Source organism: Sesamum indicum, linkage group LG3 (assembly GCF_000512975.1).
Source record: "Sesamum indicum cultivar Zhongzhi No. 13 linkage group LG3, S_indicum_v1.0, whole genome shotgun sequence".
NCBI classification, from domain to species: domain Eukaryota; kingdom Viridiplantae; phylum Streptophyta; class Magnoliopsida; order Lamiales; family Pedaliaceae; genus Sesamum; species Sesamum indicum.
Window position 1 is genome coordinate 14,010,879 of NC_026147.1, and position 19,425 is coordinate 14,030,303.

Genomic DNA, 19,425 nt, shown 5'->3' on the forward strand with positions numbered 1-19,425 from the left:
GAGAGAGAGAGAGAGAGAGAGAGAGAGAGAGAGAGAGAGAGAGGAGGAGGATGAATGATTGGGAAAGGAGAGAGAAACTGAGGCCTTTTCTTGTGGAATTTTTTTGTTAGAAGATACAAATTTTAGATATTTTTGTGGGGTCCTTTTTGAAATCAGATATTTTTGTGTGCTTTTATTGGAAATATTACTGGAAAAGGGGCTGAAAGTACAAACTAAAATTTAACTCCAGGTCAAAATAATGTCAATTTTTTTACAATTAAATTATTTTGTGATAATTATTTATTTAAGAATAAATTATATTTATCATTCGAATTCGTTTATACGCTTTATCATTTAAATATTTTTTTATCTACTTAACTTCGTACTTTGCTATTATATGACCATTTTTTGATTAATTTTTTCTGAAAAAAAATCACATATAATGCACATGTGATGTTTTACTTTTATCCATAGGTTGGCCTTAAATCTCACATGTGTAATGCATATAATATTTTTTGAATATAAATTTTATAAAATTGATATAATGAGTTGACAAAAAAAAAAAACCCTTTAAATGGCAAAGTATAAAAAATTCAAATTGTAAAATATAATTTACTCTTTATTTAATTAATGTTGTATATTTATATATCTGGACCCTATATTTTGGCTCAAGGTTTTAGAGAAACTATTTTGTTATAGACAAATGTGAATTGATTAATATGTTCTTAACTCATTTTACTTTTTTCTTCCACAAATAATTATATGTTTAATTAATTAATTATAACAATACTTTTTTATTCATGTATGTAAGTTAGTTAATTTTATAAAATATGATAGGGTATTCATTTTAATTTTTTTCCTATTTATTTAATTAAACAAATACAATAGAAAATTTTAAATCATACATATCTATGGAGTGTAATTTAATCACCAATATCAAAATAAGAGGCTGCAGCATGTCTTACTGGAGTCAATAGCTAAAACTTTTGTCATTTTTCCTTCTACACAGGGAAATGCCATATTTCTTATTTCAAAATTAGACATAATCGGATGACTACCAAATGCATAGAAATTTAATTTTTTTGCTATATATGTATTTATAATAATATTTTTTTCACCTTCTTATGATCTTTCAAATTAAGTTTCGCATTTATTGCTCCATAATTGGAGGTATGATTTTTCATAACTCAGGGATAGTAAGCCAATTATTATAAGGGATAATTACTCTCTGCTCCTATGAAGTTTGATGCAATTACAAATACATTCCATATAGTTTAAAAAATTACATCTAACACTTTTGAGATTTGTTTTCGTTTAACAAATAAATCTCTCTGTTAGTAACAAAAAAAATAGAAAAAAAGTATGTTTCAACTCCTAATTAACTTATTATTGATTTATTGTGGGTAAAATAAATTTATTTTATGATCAAATTGCCCTAATATGTCCTCACGCGTTAATAAATGTGAGGAGGTATATTTTCACCATTATAAGAGTAGTTTAGATCGAAAAAATTTGTTTGGTCTGCAATAAGTCAGTAATCAGTCAATCGAGGATAAATATCAATTTTCATTCAATTTTTTTGTTAATATCAGTAAATTCAATAAATTTTAACTAACGAAAAGACTTATTTTTAGAGGGCAGCAAAGCGTATTAGATGTAATTTCTCAAACCACAAGGGGTCTAAATGTAATTAGACTAAATCTTGAGGAAGGAGAGTGTAATTATTGCTTATTACAGATAGTATTTGGTAATTGAGTCAATTGTGCCAAAGGTTCAGAAAAACAACTTTATTCCAACTCCAACAATGGTCCTAGTCATTGTTGTAACATACATAAATTGGAACACTCTAAATGGGGGGTTCTCTACTAGGTTACAACATTCACTGCTACAAAACGCAATTAAAATCCTATAACAACTTAACAAAAATCAAACCCTCGTTTCATCGTCATTTCTAATTGAGCCGAATAACGTTTCTCAAGTTCTTGAGATCCAACGGATAAGATGTTGAGATAGACATTTCAATTGCGCCAAGGCTTGACGCCGGAGATAAATGTAAAAGAAACAAGTTCGATACCTTCATCAAAGGGTACTATGGCTAAATGATAAATTTCACAAAGCAGCAGCGACTTTACACTCGATTGACTTCAAGACTTCTTCTCCCATCTCCTTGCAGCCGACTAATTTCTGGAGAATGAAAGTCTCAGCAACGCGATAGTAGTATGTGTCATGTGAACATTTGCAGTAGTTAATGTATGCAAGATTCATTACTATGTTGTTAAATCTGTGATAAGTATTACAGAATATAGAACAGTACTAGAAATGAGGAAATTATCAATTTTAACAGGATTTAGAAATAGAAGAACATGATAGAAAAATACTTCCAGATGCAAATAAATGCAGTAAATATAGAAATATGATAATCAAACGAAGTTATGCAGAAGGGAAATCAGAACCATGAGGATACTGAGTGGAGAAAATGGAGATAGATAAGGTGTCTAGTGACAAAAATCAGTATCAAGCAGCACAATACAAGGAACAGGGCTAAATACTTTATCGTAAATCTAAGGTGCTATCATTTCATCCTTTGTACAAAATGAAATTTTCTCCTAACCCAAATAGATGAATAATAAGGTTCAAGATTTTAGAGATAAAGATTCTATTTGGTTTGTTATCATTTTCATTTTTGGGAAGTGAGACTGATTTAGGTTATATGGATAGCTGAAGAAGAGATTTGATCAGTTGATTTGGAAGGTTGATGTGATGATATAAGAACAAAATGTTTAAACATTTAATGTTTTCCAAAATTTAGGTGTGGTTTCTGAAAATATTAAAGTAGTATTGGTACGTCTTTTCAGAAAATGCAATGGGACAACAACTCAAATGAACATCTTCTGCATTTCCCGTCTATCAAACGTGAAAACTTTTCTAGGAAACAATACCAAACATATTACAGAGACACCAAAATGGTTATATTCTACTGTATATACATTTATAGACATATACCTCGGTTGCTATAAAAGCAAGAACTAGCAGAACCACTGGAAAAAGGTCATAGAAAAGTATAATAAAGAAAACTGAGCTCAATCAAAGAGGGCTTATACAGGAGGAGCCTACCAGTCCAGCCGAGTATATGTCACCCGTACGGTATCCTCTATCTAGAGTATCCAAAACTGCAGCCTCAATCCTCTGGGCAGCCTTCTCCTCTCCCAGGCCATATTTCAAAAGCATGGCAGCACTGAGAACTGTTGCCAAGGGATTTGCTTTGTCCTGAAAATTTTATTGCCACCACAAAAGGTTCATAAAAGTAGAAAGCTTTCACGTTTTTCTCAGGATGAGCTCTTTAGTCTTTAGTATCAAAACATAGCAGCACTGAACCAACCTGCCCAGCAATATCAGGAGCAGAACCATGTATTGGCTCAAACAATCCAGGTCCCTGTAAGACCAGTTTTCTAACATTAAAAATATATATAGAGCTGAAAAGCAATTCACCATCAACATGGATATTAATTTAACCAAAGAAGAGCCATCTGGTCATACCGATTCACCCAGACTTGCAGATGCAAGCATCCCTATACTTCCAGTGATCATTGATGCTTCATCAGACAGAATATCACCAAATATATTATTTGTAACAATAGTGTCAAACTGCAATGACAACCAAAGCATGTCTTTAACGTTCATAAAGTCTTTTGAGAAGCCTAAGACAGAGAAACTATTGACCCTTAAACCTGTTTTGGGTTCCTAATAAGCTGCATGGCCGCGTTGTCAACATACATGTGAGAGAGTTCAACATCAGGGTATTCTGAGGCTAACTCCGTAACTCTCTTCCTCCATAGCATGGAAGCCTGCCCATTATTACATAAAAAGGAATCACATAGAATGTAGTAACATCAACCTAATTGCCACTGATAAACAAATTCAAGAAAAGATGTAACCTGAAATTATGTCAAACTTATGACTACTTGCAGCAGAATGATTCTTTGAAACTATGAATTAAATATATGGAAGACAAATATACAGGATATTTGAAACTAAAATCCAGATTGAATTAAGCACAAAGATTACTTGAATGCTCTTTTCATGAAAACTTGCACCACTTACAAGCAGCATGAGCAATATCAGAGAAGCGTGTAAATGTACAAAAACTTTAAGCTTCCCCATAAGTGTAACTGAAAAAGAGATTGAAGAGCTCAAAAGTTGCGTTCCGCCCAACTAATGTGAATGAATGATGCTCCATAAAATGTCACTCAACTTGTAACACTAGTGGATAAATTCAAGAGCGAGATGCTTTTCTTTATCATTTAAAATGAAACACATAATACACACACAGCCCAATAGATATAAGTCTCAGCCAAAGGGAAAACTTGAAAAGAGATTTGGGAAGAGGATTATCTATAAATTACCTCCAAAACATTAGCTTTGTCAACAGAACAAAGTTTCCCACGACGTTTTCTAGCAGTTTCAAATGCGACCCGAGCAATGCGATCAATCTGACAAGGAATATTTCATATCAACTAAAAATAGAAGAAAAGACATTATAATGTCAAAATGAAGTTCATAAGATATTCGTAGTTATTAGTTATTGTAGTCATGTATTCTGAGTTAACCATGAATTAGCATGTGTTAATTGCAGGATTTTCAAAGATAACTGGGAGCAAAGAAATAGTCTCGCAAATTAAGTATTACCAGGAAAGCTAACAGAAAGATACTTGCAGGAAAAGAAGAAAAAGAGAAAGGCTACCAATTCAGAGGTTTCAAATGAAGTAGTTGAAAAAAGTTGAGTCAGAGGATTTACTACCTCATAAGTTGCATACACCTCAGTGTTGAATCCAATTTCTTCACCATTTTCATTTGTGCCAAAACCCCTTGGCTTGCCAAAATAAATGCCTAATGAAATGAAGTTTCCATGAAGAAAAATCACATGTCATCATAATGTGACCAAAGGAAATATTTCAAAATTAAGTGAGAGTGAAAATTGAATTGACATTTTCTAGATCAGTTCACACTAACCTCCAGTCAATTCCCTTACCACCATCAAGTCCACTCCGTCAGCGACTTCCTTCTTCAAAGTTGAAGCATCCACTAACTGATACAAGTGCAGCAGAGACTAGTAAAATAAATGTACAGTAGTAACAGTACTCAAATTAAGGAGGATATATTTTCTATTGACTTCTTCTGTTCTTCCATTAAGTGTAGACTAATAATGAGGTACAGCATTTCCATTAATTGAAATTTAGCTGCTACATAAAAGAGGAGACAAGATTCCTGGAGATCCATTTTGAATTTAGTCTTCTGTTGAATAAAATTTTATGCAGCAATATGAGCTCAGCTGAGCTGATCAGTATAAATTTAGACACCACATAAAAAGTTAATAAGACTTCACACTTATGAATAATGCTTGGTTTAAGTTGCTGCAGAACCATGTATAGGTCACTTGTAATTTCAATAACCAGTTGGCTCATTTAATAACAAATCTAGTCAAACATGATTAGCTAGTTTTTCATGTTCAGACACCAATTGTATGCTGCCAAGTTTTTCTGGAGGGCAAGTCTTCAAGATTTAGATAAAAGGATAAGCTTTAAATGATGCACCGTAACATAAAACCAACAGTTGAGGGACAACACAAGCAAAGTGAATGAGTGCCTAAAAAACAACCCAATAGACACACTTAGATAACAGATAATGCCAAAAACTTTAGCACTTTTGTTACCTCCGCTGCTTGTACACAAATGATTACCAGCTAGAGTATATTTAATGATACTATCTAAATCAATCATCGCAAGGGCAAAGGAAAACCAATGCATAGAATATGTTCCACCTATACCAAATTGAGTGCCACGGTTTGATTTCTCCAGTTAACAAGGCTTAATTTCCTTTTTATACTGTTTTCCCAAAGTATTGTAACAGAAAACTTTAGTCTTGCCTCAAAGAAAGTAAGGCCAATTATATTTCAATACGAGACTAATCCAAAGATTGGAAAATAGAGAACAATGCTGAAAAACCTGACTATCGTTGACATCCATCTAATTTATCCCACATAACATAGACAATGCATTCATCATTGACATTAACAGAACATTTCAAATCAATTGTGCACAACAAAACCCAACAGCCTCAGCTCAAACCTTTTACCTGGGGTAGAACAGTAGCCGGCCTCAAGTTCGCAAACACCTTAAGACCAGCTCGAATCTGAAGGAGACCCGTCTCAGGCTTCAAATGTTTCTCGTTATTATCCCACTTATACCTTTATATCAAATTTATAAGTCAAACTATGAAGAAGTGTATAAATAAGAAAAAGATCAATATAAAAAACCTAGTGTTTAAATTTTTCATCTTTATTTCACAAATAACATTTACCCTCCAATAGCTCCAAGAAGAACGGCATCAGAATCCTTTGCAGCCGAAAGAGTCTCTTCTGGCAAGGGCACCCCGGTCAAATCTAAGGCGGCGCCACCCATTGGCATTTCCTTGAACTTAAAATCAACCCCTGCCGTAAAATTCCACCTTTTTAAAATCAATCTCGTACATACTAAATAAGCAAATAAGAATCAAACTTATTTTCAATTAACTTTGGTGTATATTTAATCCTTACCTTCCTGGGAGGCGACGAGCTGGAGGGCGTTCTTAGCAACGGAGATGACTTCGGGGCCAATGCCATCACCGGGGAGGAGAGTGACGGTATAGCTTCTCGACGCAGCTATGGCGGAGCAGCGGACCCTGGAGAATTTGGGGGCGGAATTGGAGACGGATTTTGGTGGCTGCAGTGAAGGTTTGAAGCTGAGTTGCAGAGAAGCCGCCATTGTCAGATAGCAGTGAGTGAGAGTGGAGGTCCAACAACTACGCCGTTTAGGCTTAACTTCCAAGTGGGCTAAGGTTGAGTTTGTGCCGCCATTTGTACGCTAAGACACATTTTTCCAATTTAATTATTGTTAGTGCGTATAATAATTTTGGTTTTTTATATTTTTTTAATTGATTAAAATAAAATAAATTAAAAAAATATGAAAATATATTGAGAACAAAACTAGATAAGAAATAGAGTGTAAAAGTTGAGAAAATAAGAAACTAGAGAAACCATTTAAGTTTCATTTGGATGGACAAATTTAAAATTATAAATTTTAGATCTTCAATAATTTAAAAACTTTATTTCTAAATGATATTTTATTAAATATTAATGAATTTTAATTACTTTTAATATGAAGTTATATATATATTTTTTAAAATTTAAATCCATCGACATAAATAAAAGAAAATTCATGTGATGGATTGAATTCCAAGTTTGGACGTTATAAAGCACTTTTGTTAGAAATAAATTGTAATTCTTTTTATTTTGTCTTTTTTGCATGTAACATATATTTATCATATAGCGTTTTGAGGTTCAATTTTTCTTCCATCACAATTCTATTGGGTGTTGGAGCTTTTGCTTGGATGGTACTATTTCTACTTGACTTAAGGCTACGTGTTGCTTCCAGGTTGCTTCTTACATCAAACTCCATAAGTCGAACTAGTAATAGTATTTAGTCGCTATTATAGTGCTACTTTCTTGTGTTTCTTTGGTTTTTTTTTTTTTTTTTTTGCTATATGATATATTATGTGTTAAGGGATTGATCGATTAAAATTATAATTATGAATCAACTATTTTATATATGCTTTGTTATAGTACTACTTTTATTAAAAAAAAAGCTTAATTTCAAAATTGTAATGGGATTGGATGCATTAATACTGAATTCAAAATATGTTAATTTCGAAATGATAATGAGATCCAATTCATTAATGTTGGTATAGTGCATCCAAACCTTGATACATTTATCAATTGAACTGCAACTAATTTGTGAAACATATAAATACTCCAGAGAATTCCAACTTCGGTCTTCTTGTTGAAAACTTGATGCCCTCACCGTTCCAAACACTTTTCTTAAAATTGTGGCTGTGTTTGGATTCATTTTTTTTTTTTTTTTTTTTTTTTTTTAATTTTTTTTTTTTTTTTTTTTTTTGTCCATATTCAATATGAGTCAAAACACATCTAATGTTTATTTTTTTTTTTATATCTTATTTGTGTGAATTTTTTATTTTGGATTTTCTATATTATATATATACACGCACATATATAAATATAATATAAAAAAAGTATGATTTGATAATAAACAATAATTTTACTTATTTTAAATTATCTCTATAAGTAAATTCAAATATACGCATATTTCCAACACATACTTATTTATTTTTATTTTTCTTTCTCTATTTTCATAAAATATAATAAAACACTCGAAAAATGAATCAAAACGCTATGGTAGTTTTGAACCACAAATCGAAGTTTTTTTATTTTTGAATTTTTTTAATGCAATGGATCGAGCATAGGATTAGGCCTAACTGGTTCTCCAAAGCAGAGTTTAGTATTTGAAATTTTGAAGGGAGCAAAGTGTAATTTTTCAAATTTAAGAGTAAAAAGTGCAAATAAACTGATCTAAACTCGCTCGAGCTGTTTGTGTTGCAGAGATTGAAGTTTGGAGTGTTAATTAACAGTTTCGGACATTTCCATCCTTCCCATTGATTCTTCAGTAGCTTCAAACTACTCCCGAGTTATGCATTCTTCAATCACCTCAATAACCCGCCATTTCCGCTTATACCACTCTGTTGTTCTCTCACACCTTCACACACTCCTCTTTTACCACACCTCTCCTCGCAGAAACCGTCTGTTTGCTCCCAAGCCCACGTCGGAATCAGTTCAAAACCGGCCCAAGTCCGATCTTTTCACGAGTCCGACTGTGACCCGCTTCAGTTTTTCGGACTTTGAACTCGATACAGTTCTTGAAACCCTCAATTGTTATGCGAATGACTGGAAGATTGCATTAGAGTTCTTCAACTGGGTTGAAATCCATTGCGGGTTTCAACACACCACTCAGACATTTAACCGGATTGTTGACATTCTTGGTAAGTTTTTCGAGTTTGATACTGCCTGGAATCTGATAGAAAGAATGAGAAAGAGTCCATCTTCTGTACCTGATCATACAACGTTTCGGGTGTTATTTAAGCGTTATGTCTCTGCTCACCTCGTTGAGGAAGCAATTGATGCGTTCTGTAGATTGGATGAGTATAATTTGAGGGATGAAACTTCCTTCTCGAATTTGATTGATGCTTTGTGCGAGTACAAGCATGTGATAGAAGCTGAAGAATTGTGCTTTAAGAAAAATAGGGATAATGAGTATGATGGCAAGCTGTTTGGGTTTAATATGGTAAGTACAAAAAATTATAATATGATTCTACGTGGTTGGTTTAAAATGAAGTGGTGGAGGAAGTGTAGGGAGTTTTGGGAGGAGATGGATAAGAGGGGTGTGAAAAAAGACTTGTATTCATACTCGATATATATGGACATTCAGGTCAAGTGTGGGAAACCATGGAAGGCGGTAAAGTTGTACAAGGAAATGAGGAAGAAGGGTATTCAGTTGGACGTGGTGGCATACAATACTGTAATTCGTGCTATTGGGATTTCTGAGGGGGTTGATATGGCTGTGAGGCTTTACAAAGAGATGATTGAATTGGGGTGCCAACCAAATGTTGTAACTTTTAACACAATTCTAAAGCTGTTGTGTGAGAATGGGAGGTATAGAGAGGCACATAAAGTTCTCAATCTGATGACTAAGAAGGGTTGTCAGCCCGATATAGTTACATATCATTGCTTCTTCGTGTGCCTTGAAAAGCCCTGTGAGATTCTTAAGTTGTTTGATAGGATGATTGGAAGTGGTGTCCGACCGAGGATGGACACATATGTTATGCTCATGAGGAAGTTTGGAAGATGGGGTTTCCTCCGGCCAGTGTTTCTTGTCTGGAAGAAGATGGCGGAGCATGGACTGAGCCCAGATGAGTTTGCATATAATGCTTTAATTGATGCTCTGCTGCAGAAAGGTTTGGTTGATATGGCACGTAAGTATGATGAAGAGATGTTGATGAAAGGGCTTTCAGCTAAACCAAAAGCTGAATTGCAGACCATAATGGATAGTGAAGTTTCCAGCAATAGGTGACTTTCTTACGTCAGTTCATATGACTAACAATTGTGAGAGTCTCGATCTCATGCCCAAGTTGAAATAGCAAAGTGAACTTATGGCCATAATAGGAAAAGAAGTAAACTATGAGGCTTGCAGTGTGGTATTGGTGGCTAGCATGGGCAGAGATATGCTTGTATTGATTTTCATGGGAGATCATTTACTGAAAGCCAACTCTAGGACTTAATAGGAGATTGGGGCTTGTGGTCATATCTACCAACTATTTCTTGTCTGAAGCGCAAGTTCATGTTTTGGAAATGCTGCATGCTTCTGAGAGTTACTGACATGTAAAATTTAGCTTACCGCTGACAAGAGCCTTCTGAAGTCAAACACAGGTTTGCAATAGCCTCACAATGTTCTGTATACGTCTTATATTTTTCAGTTCAATATTCTAATGTAATATTATGTTTTCACCTTTTGCATTAGTACTTTGTTAAATTGATAACTTTCTTGCTTGAACCTCATTTAAAATGGTACATGTAAGTTGCACACTTGGTGGTAAAAGGCTAAATTGCTCTTTGGTCCCACAAACAAGAGGGGTTTGCTTTTTTTGGTCCCATGATTCATGTTTTTTTTATTTTTTTGTCTCAAAACTGTTATGAAGTTTGCAACGTTTGTCCCGAAAGTCTGTTTCCGTCAGTTTTTAACGGCAAGTGGCAAAATTCTGTTAACTCCCAACTAAACCCTTTGTCCTATGCTTTTTTGGTCCCATGATTTACGTCAGTTTTAACCACAAGTCTTTCATATGGTTTATTAAGTGAGATGAAATACTGTGGACAAGAAAATAATCCGTAAATCATGGGACCAAAAAAGCAAATCCCGCCTTCTTTGTGGGACCAAAAAGCAATTTAGCTGTTATTAAAAATTGAACTAGTTGAAAAATTACATTTTATGAGATAAGTTGAGTTGATATGGTTTATCGAGCGAGATGAAATACTGTGGATCAAAATGCTTATATCAAAATTTTAGGGCAATATAGTTTCTGGACCTGTTCATTAAACTTCATAGATCATGACTTCATGGTGTTGAAGTGAAAAATAGGACTTATTTATTTACTTGATGAATTTGAACTATAAATAAGGACTTTTTTTATTTCTTTTCTATGATTAAACTACCTTTATGACTTTATCCCATCAGAATATACTAGAATCTTAGAACAAAGTAGTGTTAGGAAGCTGGTGTCTGCAGCTCATTTTTAGTCAGAACATAACAGCAGTCACACAGAATCCTGTTTAGATGAGAAAGGAGCTGCTAGTGGTGAAATCCAGTAAAATCTCATAACTAGTGTAAACAACAATGGTAAAATGCTGATGTTCCTAGCTGAAAAAATCTCTCTTTGCTTCTTGGCATTTTTCTTTTTGTGCTCCTAATCCCACCCTTCCTTCATGTGTAAACATCTGTTGCAAGTATACAGAAAAATCAGAAGCTTCCCCTGGATCTTCTCCTCATTATATCCACAGCCAAGTGTTGCCCACCTCCAAAGTAGCAACTATATTCATTAACTGGAAAGGCCATTTGCTGTGTGCCTCTATCCTCTGGTTCTAAGTCAAATCTCGAGAGTTGAGATTTGTGGCATTATGCTGATCCATACTAGTTAAAGTTGAATGGCTTATTCTTGAAGAGAACTCGACGCATGCCAGCTTCAGTAAGAATTGAGTCTCCCGTTCCTTTTCCTTTATATGATCTTCCCTTTGTTACAGTTTAAACATGAAAAAAAAGAGAAAAAGATGCAAAATTCATATTGCTGCTCTAACTATGAGAATTTTGAGTATACATATATACTAAATTAGTTATTCACTCTTTTGTCCGCTATAGTTAGCCCATACGAATGAACGAATGGGAGAAATCCATGATTGATCAAAATAAAACACATTTTTCTGTTCAAACTTTTGACATTTCTAAATTTATATGTCCACTGCATTATATTTTTATATTAGTAATGTGGCATAAGCAGCAAATGTGTATGTATTAAGGTTAACTTTTTCTTTTAAAATCGTATTGAGGTATCCTTGTACCAAAGCTAACTAGTACTGGTCCACCACAACCTCTGTCTACCACAGATTCCAAATTTTCATCTTATCTCTCCACATTCCACCCCAGGCATCATGCAGGACTATAATCAAACCCCTTATTCAAGAATAGAGTTGTGAATTAACTATGCCTAGAAAAACAAATCAAGTGCCTTTATGAATTCATAAGTATGAAATTTGACAAAGTATAAATACACAAAATGGCATACTCCAAGTAACACACCAGTCCTATAAATACTCCTCAAAGGGTACTTCCTTGACTGATTCAGACTTGTAGATATTTACAATTGGCAGTTACATGATTTTGCTTCAATCAAACACAGTGGTTGATGGCCCAAAAAGCTTTACCCATAATGCTTTAGCTAATGCCACATTGATCAGTTACATTATAGTGTCTTTTTAAAAGTAACAGCTACTGAACCACATGCATAATGCTTTTGAAAAATGTAACATGCTACAATATAAAGTGTGATGGGTCAATTTATGCTTCTATGTCTCCAACCTTTTCAGTTTTGTTCATTCATATCCACAATCCTATAAGTCAATTGATGTTAAGTATTATTTTCAACTTTATTCTTTTTACGGTATGCTGGTTTTAGAATTACCATCTATCTCTATCACAGGTGAGTGCAGGCAATGAGACAGACCACTATTGGCTGCGTACCTGCCACGAACATTCACTGATTTTCACTCCAAAATCCCAGATAAATCATGGTGGAGAGAAGTAAGCTTCTATTTGTGTCGTAAACCAGTTTTTGGAGCCGTCATATAACTGCAGCATAGACTGTGGTAGTAAAATTATCCTCCACAGACCATGTGTCGAATTGCCTAGATTGGTTGAGGATCCTCGCTTCCCTGGTCACCTACTCACTCCGACTGTATATGAGCATGAGGATGGCAAATTTAACATCCGTGTCTGCCATAATTATGGAAAAGATTTTAAGGGATTTGCCTATCATGGCTATTTGAGGAAGGATTCGAGTTCAACATTTGCACCGTGTGACTTTTTCAATTACTTATTAGAGAACAGAGGCTGATATGATATCCAAGTCGCTAGACGTTCATTATCGTTTGGGATTTGGCGTATGTATTCAACCTCAACGTTCTAGTTACCAAAGAGCTACTTGTTTCTGCACACACCATCTCTCCCTCAATTGCTATCAATTACCATCAGAGTTGGAGCACCTTCACATCTAAGGTCACCACGCTCTATTGCTCAGTGCAAAAGGTGTCTGCTCCTGGACTCTGCCAATTGTATACACAACAGTAATGAGTTGTTTTTATGAACGTGAAGAATGTGAATTTGTGATAGACATCAAATGTGCATCCGACCCCACACTATAGAACATGTAGCTTGCCAGTGACACAAACTGCTCGCTCGATTAAAGGATAAAGAAAATGTCATACTATGTGATGCTTGTTGATACAACAATCCTTATCTCAGCAGGTACGCCTATATCTGAATTTTGCCTTCGATTAGGACTATGAATGTGCTGCCCTGCGAAGATCGTTGATGCACAGATGGGACAAGCACCCGCTCAAGTTGATCTACGGGCATTCGTTTAAAATTTTTGTGGTCCAATTGATGTGAACCGTATTAAGTATATTTTGTCTAACTCTTTAATTTATGGTTTCTTTCTTTTATTTAGTAGTATATGAATTTTACTCATGAAAAAGCAGAAGATTTGTCAAACAACTCCGAGTTTGTGTAGGGACAGTATTTTGCTGTGAGAAACAAACATGTCCAAACTACATTTCATGGTTTCACATCAGCAAAAGAAACAATGTGGAAGTAGTGGTCAATGCCTATAAGTACTATGTCCTACATATTGTATTAATCATGGTGTTTCCCAGAAGAATGTTCATAATTCATTTATTATATCACATGCATGGATTACTCTTAAATTACAATTAATAATCACAGTCAATAACATATAGATATAATAAGAATTAAATTAGAAAGTAAGTGTGATCACAGAATCATTGTGGTATCATAAATACATCTACATAAAATAGGTTGAATTGTATTTTTTGTCCTCTAATACATGTTTGGTATTTTAGTCTTTTTATAATTTTTGGGATTGCAAAGTAGTTCTACATATTTTCAATTTTTACTAGTTTAGAGTTAATTTTTTGAAATATGTAAATTGGCCGGAAAGTCTCATGTGCCTTGCACGTGTCAGTGGAAAACCGACAATCAATTTTAGATTTTTTTAGCCAAAAATGTCATAAATTTACGAATATTAAAAATATGCAGGATTATTTTACAACCCTAACAATATAAAGAATAAAAAATACCAAGGAATAATAATTGAAGAACAAAAAATGCACTTAAACCCATAAAATATATACTATTTCATCATATTGTACACATCATATACTAATATAAATACATATCATGTATCTCTAACTACATAATACAAAATAAAATCTAACAATATCCAACACCACAAAAAAATCTCGTATTAATTAATGTGAACCTAAATAAAGTATGACGGACCAACGAAAGCAAAAGCCAACATACTTTATTACACATCACTTGTTATATTCCTCAATATCACATATGTGAAACACGTGTTCTTTATTTCAGTTCTATTTTGGCCTATATGGATTTTTTAAAAAAATTCAAATTAATGTTTATAGGATTAAATTAAATTTATAATAAGTGTACTATATTATTATATAATCGATCATTTTTTTTAAATTATAAATTGAAAAAAATAATAAATATATTATTTTTGTCGTGTAATTAATTTAAATATGAATAAATTTGAACTAGATTAGAATTTTTTTTCTTTATATATATTATTATTGCACGAATATCACAAATTGAACTAATGGACAAGCTTGTCAAGGTCCAACAAGCAACAATGAAATGTGCCATAGTGGAGATTCAAACATGAATCAATTGAATGATAAGATTTAAGTGAATCACAGTGAACAACTCGTCCATTCAATCTAAGTCTATGCAATTGAATATATTTTTTTATTCAAATCTTATTCGATTCAACTAAATTAATTACAAAATAAGTATAATATATTTTTTATTGATTGATCATTTTTTTTGAATTACACTGTAAGAATATTATATTTGTCATATAATTGATTCATATCCAACCAAACCTATTTAGATTAGAATTTTTCAGTAATTTACTTTCTTATATATATTTCCATTCAATTTGATGCACACACCAATCACCATAACTGTATATTTTCTGCAATTTTCAGACATTCAAGAAACCAAACATGTCTTTCTTCCAACACAACATGCTCACAAGCTTAACCTCAAACTTCGACGAACGACAATGGGTTAAACAGATTCGTCAAACCCTAGATGAAGAGCTGGACGAAGAGACTGAAACCCCAGTGACAATCTTCGCTGTTCCCAAAACCCTATTCATCAGTTGTCCTGATTATTACATCCCACAGCAAGTTGCCATTGGCCCGTATCACCATTTGCGGGCCGAGCTCTACGACATGGAGAGGTACAAAGTTGCTGCTGCTAAAAGAAATCAGAGAGAGCTCAACAACCTCAAGCTCCAAGGTATCGTTGATCATCTCATCAAATTCGAGTTCAGGATTCGGGCCTGCTATCACAGGCCCGTAAGTCTTGGCGGGGAAGCTCTGGCCTGGCTGTTGGCCGTCGATGTCTCGTTCTTGCTCGAGTTTTTTGAGGTTTGTGGTGTCAAGAAAGGTAGGATGCTGACTAAACTCCCGTCAAGATTAGCACATTTGGTGGATTTATCGGGCAACAAGGTCGCCCACGATGCGATTCTTAAAGATATTGTGATGCTCGAGAATCAGGTCCCGTTGTTTGTGTTGAGAATGGTGTTGGAATGTCAGTTTTCGTCCCTGGATTTGGCGGATGAAGTCCTGCTTGACATGCTGATGGAGCTCAGTGGAGAGGTGTCCCCATTCGAGATGGCCAAGGCCGGCTGTAGGAAGATTGAAGTGAAAGAGTGCGCTCATTTGCTAGACTTCTTGTACCGTTTCATCGTGCCGGCGGAACCAGATGTTGCGTCTGAAACAATTGAAATTCATGACGAAGAAGATGGAGAAACGGAAGGTCTCGAGAACAAGAACTCGTTAGCGGAGCCTAGTCACCTGAGGCTGTTTCTTGCCGAGGTATGGGGAATCCTTTCCAAACTAAAAGCAGGGCCTGTGGGATGGATCAAGACCTTGGTTTGCTCTAAACCTATCAGAGTGTTTGTGAAATTGCCTTGGACGATTCTTTCGAAAATCCCAGTGATCAAATTGCTGAAAGAACCTGTTGAACACATTTTCAACGCCTACCAGAAGGAAAACAAGGAGAAGACAGACGATCAAGAATCAAGCTCGAGTATTAGCAAGAAGAACAGGCTCCCGTTGCTGGATGAGATCAAAATCCCGTCAGTCACTCAGCTCTCTGAAGTTGGAGTGCAATTTGTGCCCATTCATGAAGGGATCACAAGCATCAAATTCGACGCCAAAACACTTACATTTTACATCCCTGTCATAAACTTGGATGTGTATTCAGAGGTGGTCTTGAGAAACTTGGTGGCATACGAGGCCTGCAGCGCTTCCGGCCCGTTGTTTCTTACCCGATACGTAGAGTTGATGAACGGAATTGTCGACACGGATTTGGACGCAAAGTTTCTTTGTGGAAGAGGGATCATAATCAACCATTTGAAGAGTGAAGGGGAGGTGGCTGAGTTGTGGAATGGCATGAGTCAGTCCATTAGATTGACGAAGGTGCCCTCCTTGGATCAACTGATTGGAGATGTCAACAAGTTTTATGACGGGAGATGGAAGGTTAAATATGTGAAATTCATGAAGCAATATGTGTACGGATCTTGGAGGATTCTCACGTTTCTTGCTGCTATTATGCTCTTGCTGCTCACGATTTTACAGGCATTTTGCCAGGTTTACACATGTAGTCGCATTTTCCCCATCAAAGGCCTTGAACCCGTCTTGAATCGCCGGTAGAGTCTCCCGGCCGACCCCCCCGAATGGTATTGTTGAGGTTGTGAGCGTATATGTCTACTTCCAGTGTTTGAATGTATGAGTTGGTTTGAATTATTAATATATTAAATCAATTTTTAAATTTAAATATATTTAATGATATAATGAATTACATATTTAAAAAAAATCAAAAGAGAGAAATAATGTAAAGTAATGGTTGATGTGATTATTTATATATCCGCGTGTTTGAGTTTGTCCCATAAATTAAACTTGTGTGACACCATCATAAATTAACTAATAATATCTACAGAAAAATGTCAAATTTGCCGTTATTGACAGTGAAGTTGAACAACATACCATATTTAATTAGCATTTGTTTCGAACCCATATTTCTGCCACGGACTCTGACGCTGATATTACATCTACATTGTGTAATGTCTGTAGTTTTATTTTGAAATTATAATTTAATTTAATAATTCTTTTATTCAAAGAAACAACATATCTCAATATTCATATATTCATACTGTATTAATATTGAGACAGCAAAGTGTAATGAAAGATTCAAAAATCGATTCTTTAATAATTTCTCTCATCAGGATGGCTTCATGGACATAGTTTCCGATTTTATTCGGATTAAATGTATGTGACTTATTTGATGCATGTGCATAAATTATTAAAAAAATAAATAATTAAATATTATTTATTAATTTTTTTTTTTTTGTTGTACGTAGTTATTTGATTGATTTTTTGATGAAGCGAAAGGAATTGAAATAAAATTAAACCCTTTTGCAAGAAAATATCGAAGTAGGAGAAAGAGAAATATTAATTAAAAATAAATAACTAATTAAAAATATAGTTTTCACAATTGTAGATAGTGGAAGAAATGTGAAAAGTAGTGGTTTTTAAAAAAAAAAAAGGCAGATCAAGACACCAGAATGGTACGGTGTTGGTCAATAATATATACTAGTAATTTGTGTACATCTTATGTGTGTGCAAATTTTATACTATTTATTTAAAATAAAATATTTGTTATTTAATAACATATATACAAAATATTAAAAATATTAAATTTATAAGAAAATAGTGACAAGAAAGATGCATGAAAATTAAATAAAATAATCAAAAGATAATGTAGGAGTGAGAAGTTAGATGAATAAATAAAGAAATTAAATTAAATTAAATATTTAAAAAAACAACCAAATAACTATCAACGCATGTTGTGCACCCATGGCCATGAGGGGGTTGTCGTTTTGCTTATATATTTTTTTATAAAGGATGTTTTTGCAAACTATGTTGCAAATTATGATACCAATATTATAAGAGATCTTAAATTGTGGTATTAATATTGTAATAAATCTTAAATTATAGTACCAAAATTATAATTTTTTTTTAAAACCCCACGCATGTGTAGGCCGTCTTGCGTTAGATGTATAAGGCAAGTAGCAAAATAAATATAAATATTTTATTATTTTAGTATCATTTTAGATTATTTTTTAAATGATAGTATCAAGATTGCAAGGGGTAGCCTGCACAAAAGCATAGCAAAGCCAAATACTTTACTGTCCATTCCTAATTATTATATTCCTTTAAGACATGCACATATGTGAAACACATGCTACCTATCTCTTTCTCTCATCTATTAACTGCAAGAGACGAAGCATATGGGCAAAATACTTTTGAGTCCTATTAAAATAAGGGTGAATTTTTTTGAGTATCATAATTATGGTAGGTGACGTTTTTAGTCCTATGAAATTCTAAATCACGTCTTTTTAGTCTCAAAAAATGTGATTTTGCGTGTTTTTAGTTTCAAAATTAGAATGCACTTTTAGTCCCAAACAACGTCTTTTTAATCCCAAAACCACAATGCACGTGACTTTTTGAGACTAAAAATATGTGATTATGAGTTTTATGGGATTAAAAACAACACCTACCATAATTGTGATACCAAAATAAATTTTGTTCTTATTTTATTGGATTAGAAAGTATATATATGTGTGTGTGTGTTTGTGTGTGTGGACATGGCCACCATTGGAATCCAATTCTCTCAATTGATTAAACGATAAGACTTAAAAATGGGTCATAGTGAATAAGTACTTGTCCATTCTAAAGTAAGGCTCTGTTTGGTTAAGGATAGGTGAGATTGTTTCATTTGGATCGCAAATTAAGGTATATTTTCTTTGGTAGTAAAAAAGAGTGTATAAGAAAAAAGTTCTACGTTTGGTGAGGGACAAAATATCGAGGGTAGTTTTAATCATAAAATATTTATTTGGTTTATAATAAGTCAATTAAAAAAAAATATTAAATTTTATTAAAAAAATTATTAATATCAATAAATTCGATAAAGTTTGATTAGTAGAGGAACCTATTTTATTAGACTAAAACAAACACAAGATATACTAAATATAATTTTTCAAATTACAAGAGGTCCACACCAAAGC

General features: G+C 33.8%; 3 protein-coding genes across 5 annotated transcripts; 2 read left to right on the forward strand and 1 right to left on the reverse strand.

Moving 5' to 3' along the window:
- Positions 1,740-6,863, reverse strand: LOC105158342 (3-isopropylmalate dehydrogenase 2, chloroplastic). The gene is made up of 11 exons (XM_011075068.2): positions 6,572-6,863; positions 6,337-6,466; positions 6,112-6,223; positions 4,990-5,065; positions 4,778-4,866; positions 4,383-4,469; positions 3,708-3,824; positions 3,517-3,624; positions 3,359-3,412; positions 3,094-3,246; positions 1,740-2,163 (listed from the first exon to the last, which is right to left on the reverse strand). Exons 1-11 carry the CDS (start codon positions 6,777-6,779, stop codon positions 2,089-2,091), a joined length of 1,209 nt encoding a protein of 402 aa, XP_011073370.1. The 5' UTR covers positions 6,780-6,863; the 3' UTR covers positions 1,740-2,088.
- Positions 8,474-13,894, forward strand: LOC105158343 (pentatricopeptide repeat-containing protein At1g80550, mitochondrial). Of its 3 annotated transcripts, none has more exons than XM_011075070.2 (3): positions 8,474-10,351; positions 11,424-11,661; positions 12,670-13,894. In XM_011075070.2, exon 1 carries the CDS (start codon positions 8,559-8,561, stop codon positions 9,993-9,995), a length of 1,437 nt encoding a protein of 478 aa, XP_011073372.1. In that variant the 5' UTR covers positions 8,474-8,558; the 3' UTR covers positions 9,996-10,351; positions 11,424-11,661; positions 12,670-13,894. The 3 variants fall into 3 exon arrangements, with proteins under 3 accessions (XP_011073372.1, XP_011073371.1, XP_011073374.1); XM_011075069.2 differs by having other exon boundaries at positions 11,431-11,661; XM_011075072.2 differs by lacking the exon at positions 11,424-11,661.
- Positions 15,251-17,077, forward strand: LOC105158522 (putative UPF0481 protein At3g02645). Its single transcript, XM_011075304.2, has one exon. It carries the CDS (start codon positions 15,293-15,295, stop codon positions 17,009-17,011), a length of 1,719 nt encoding a protein of 572 aa, XP_011073606.1. The 5' UTR covers positions 15,251-15,292; the 3' UTR covers positions 17,012-17,077.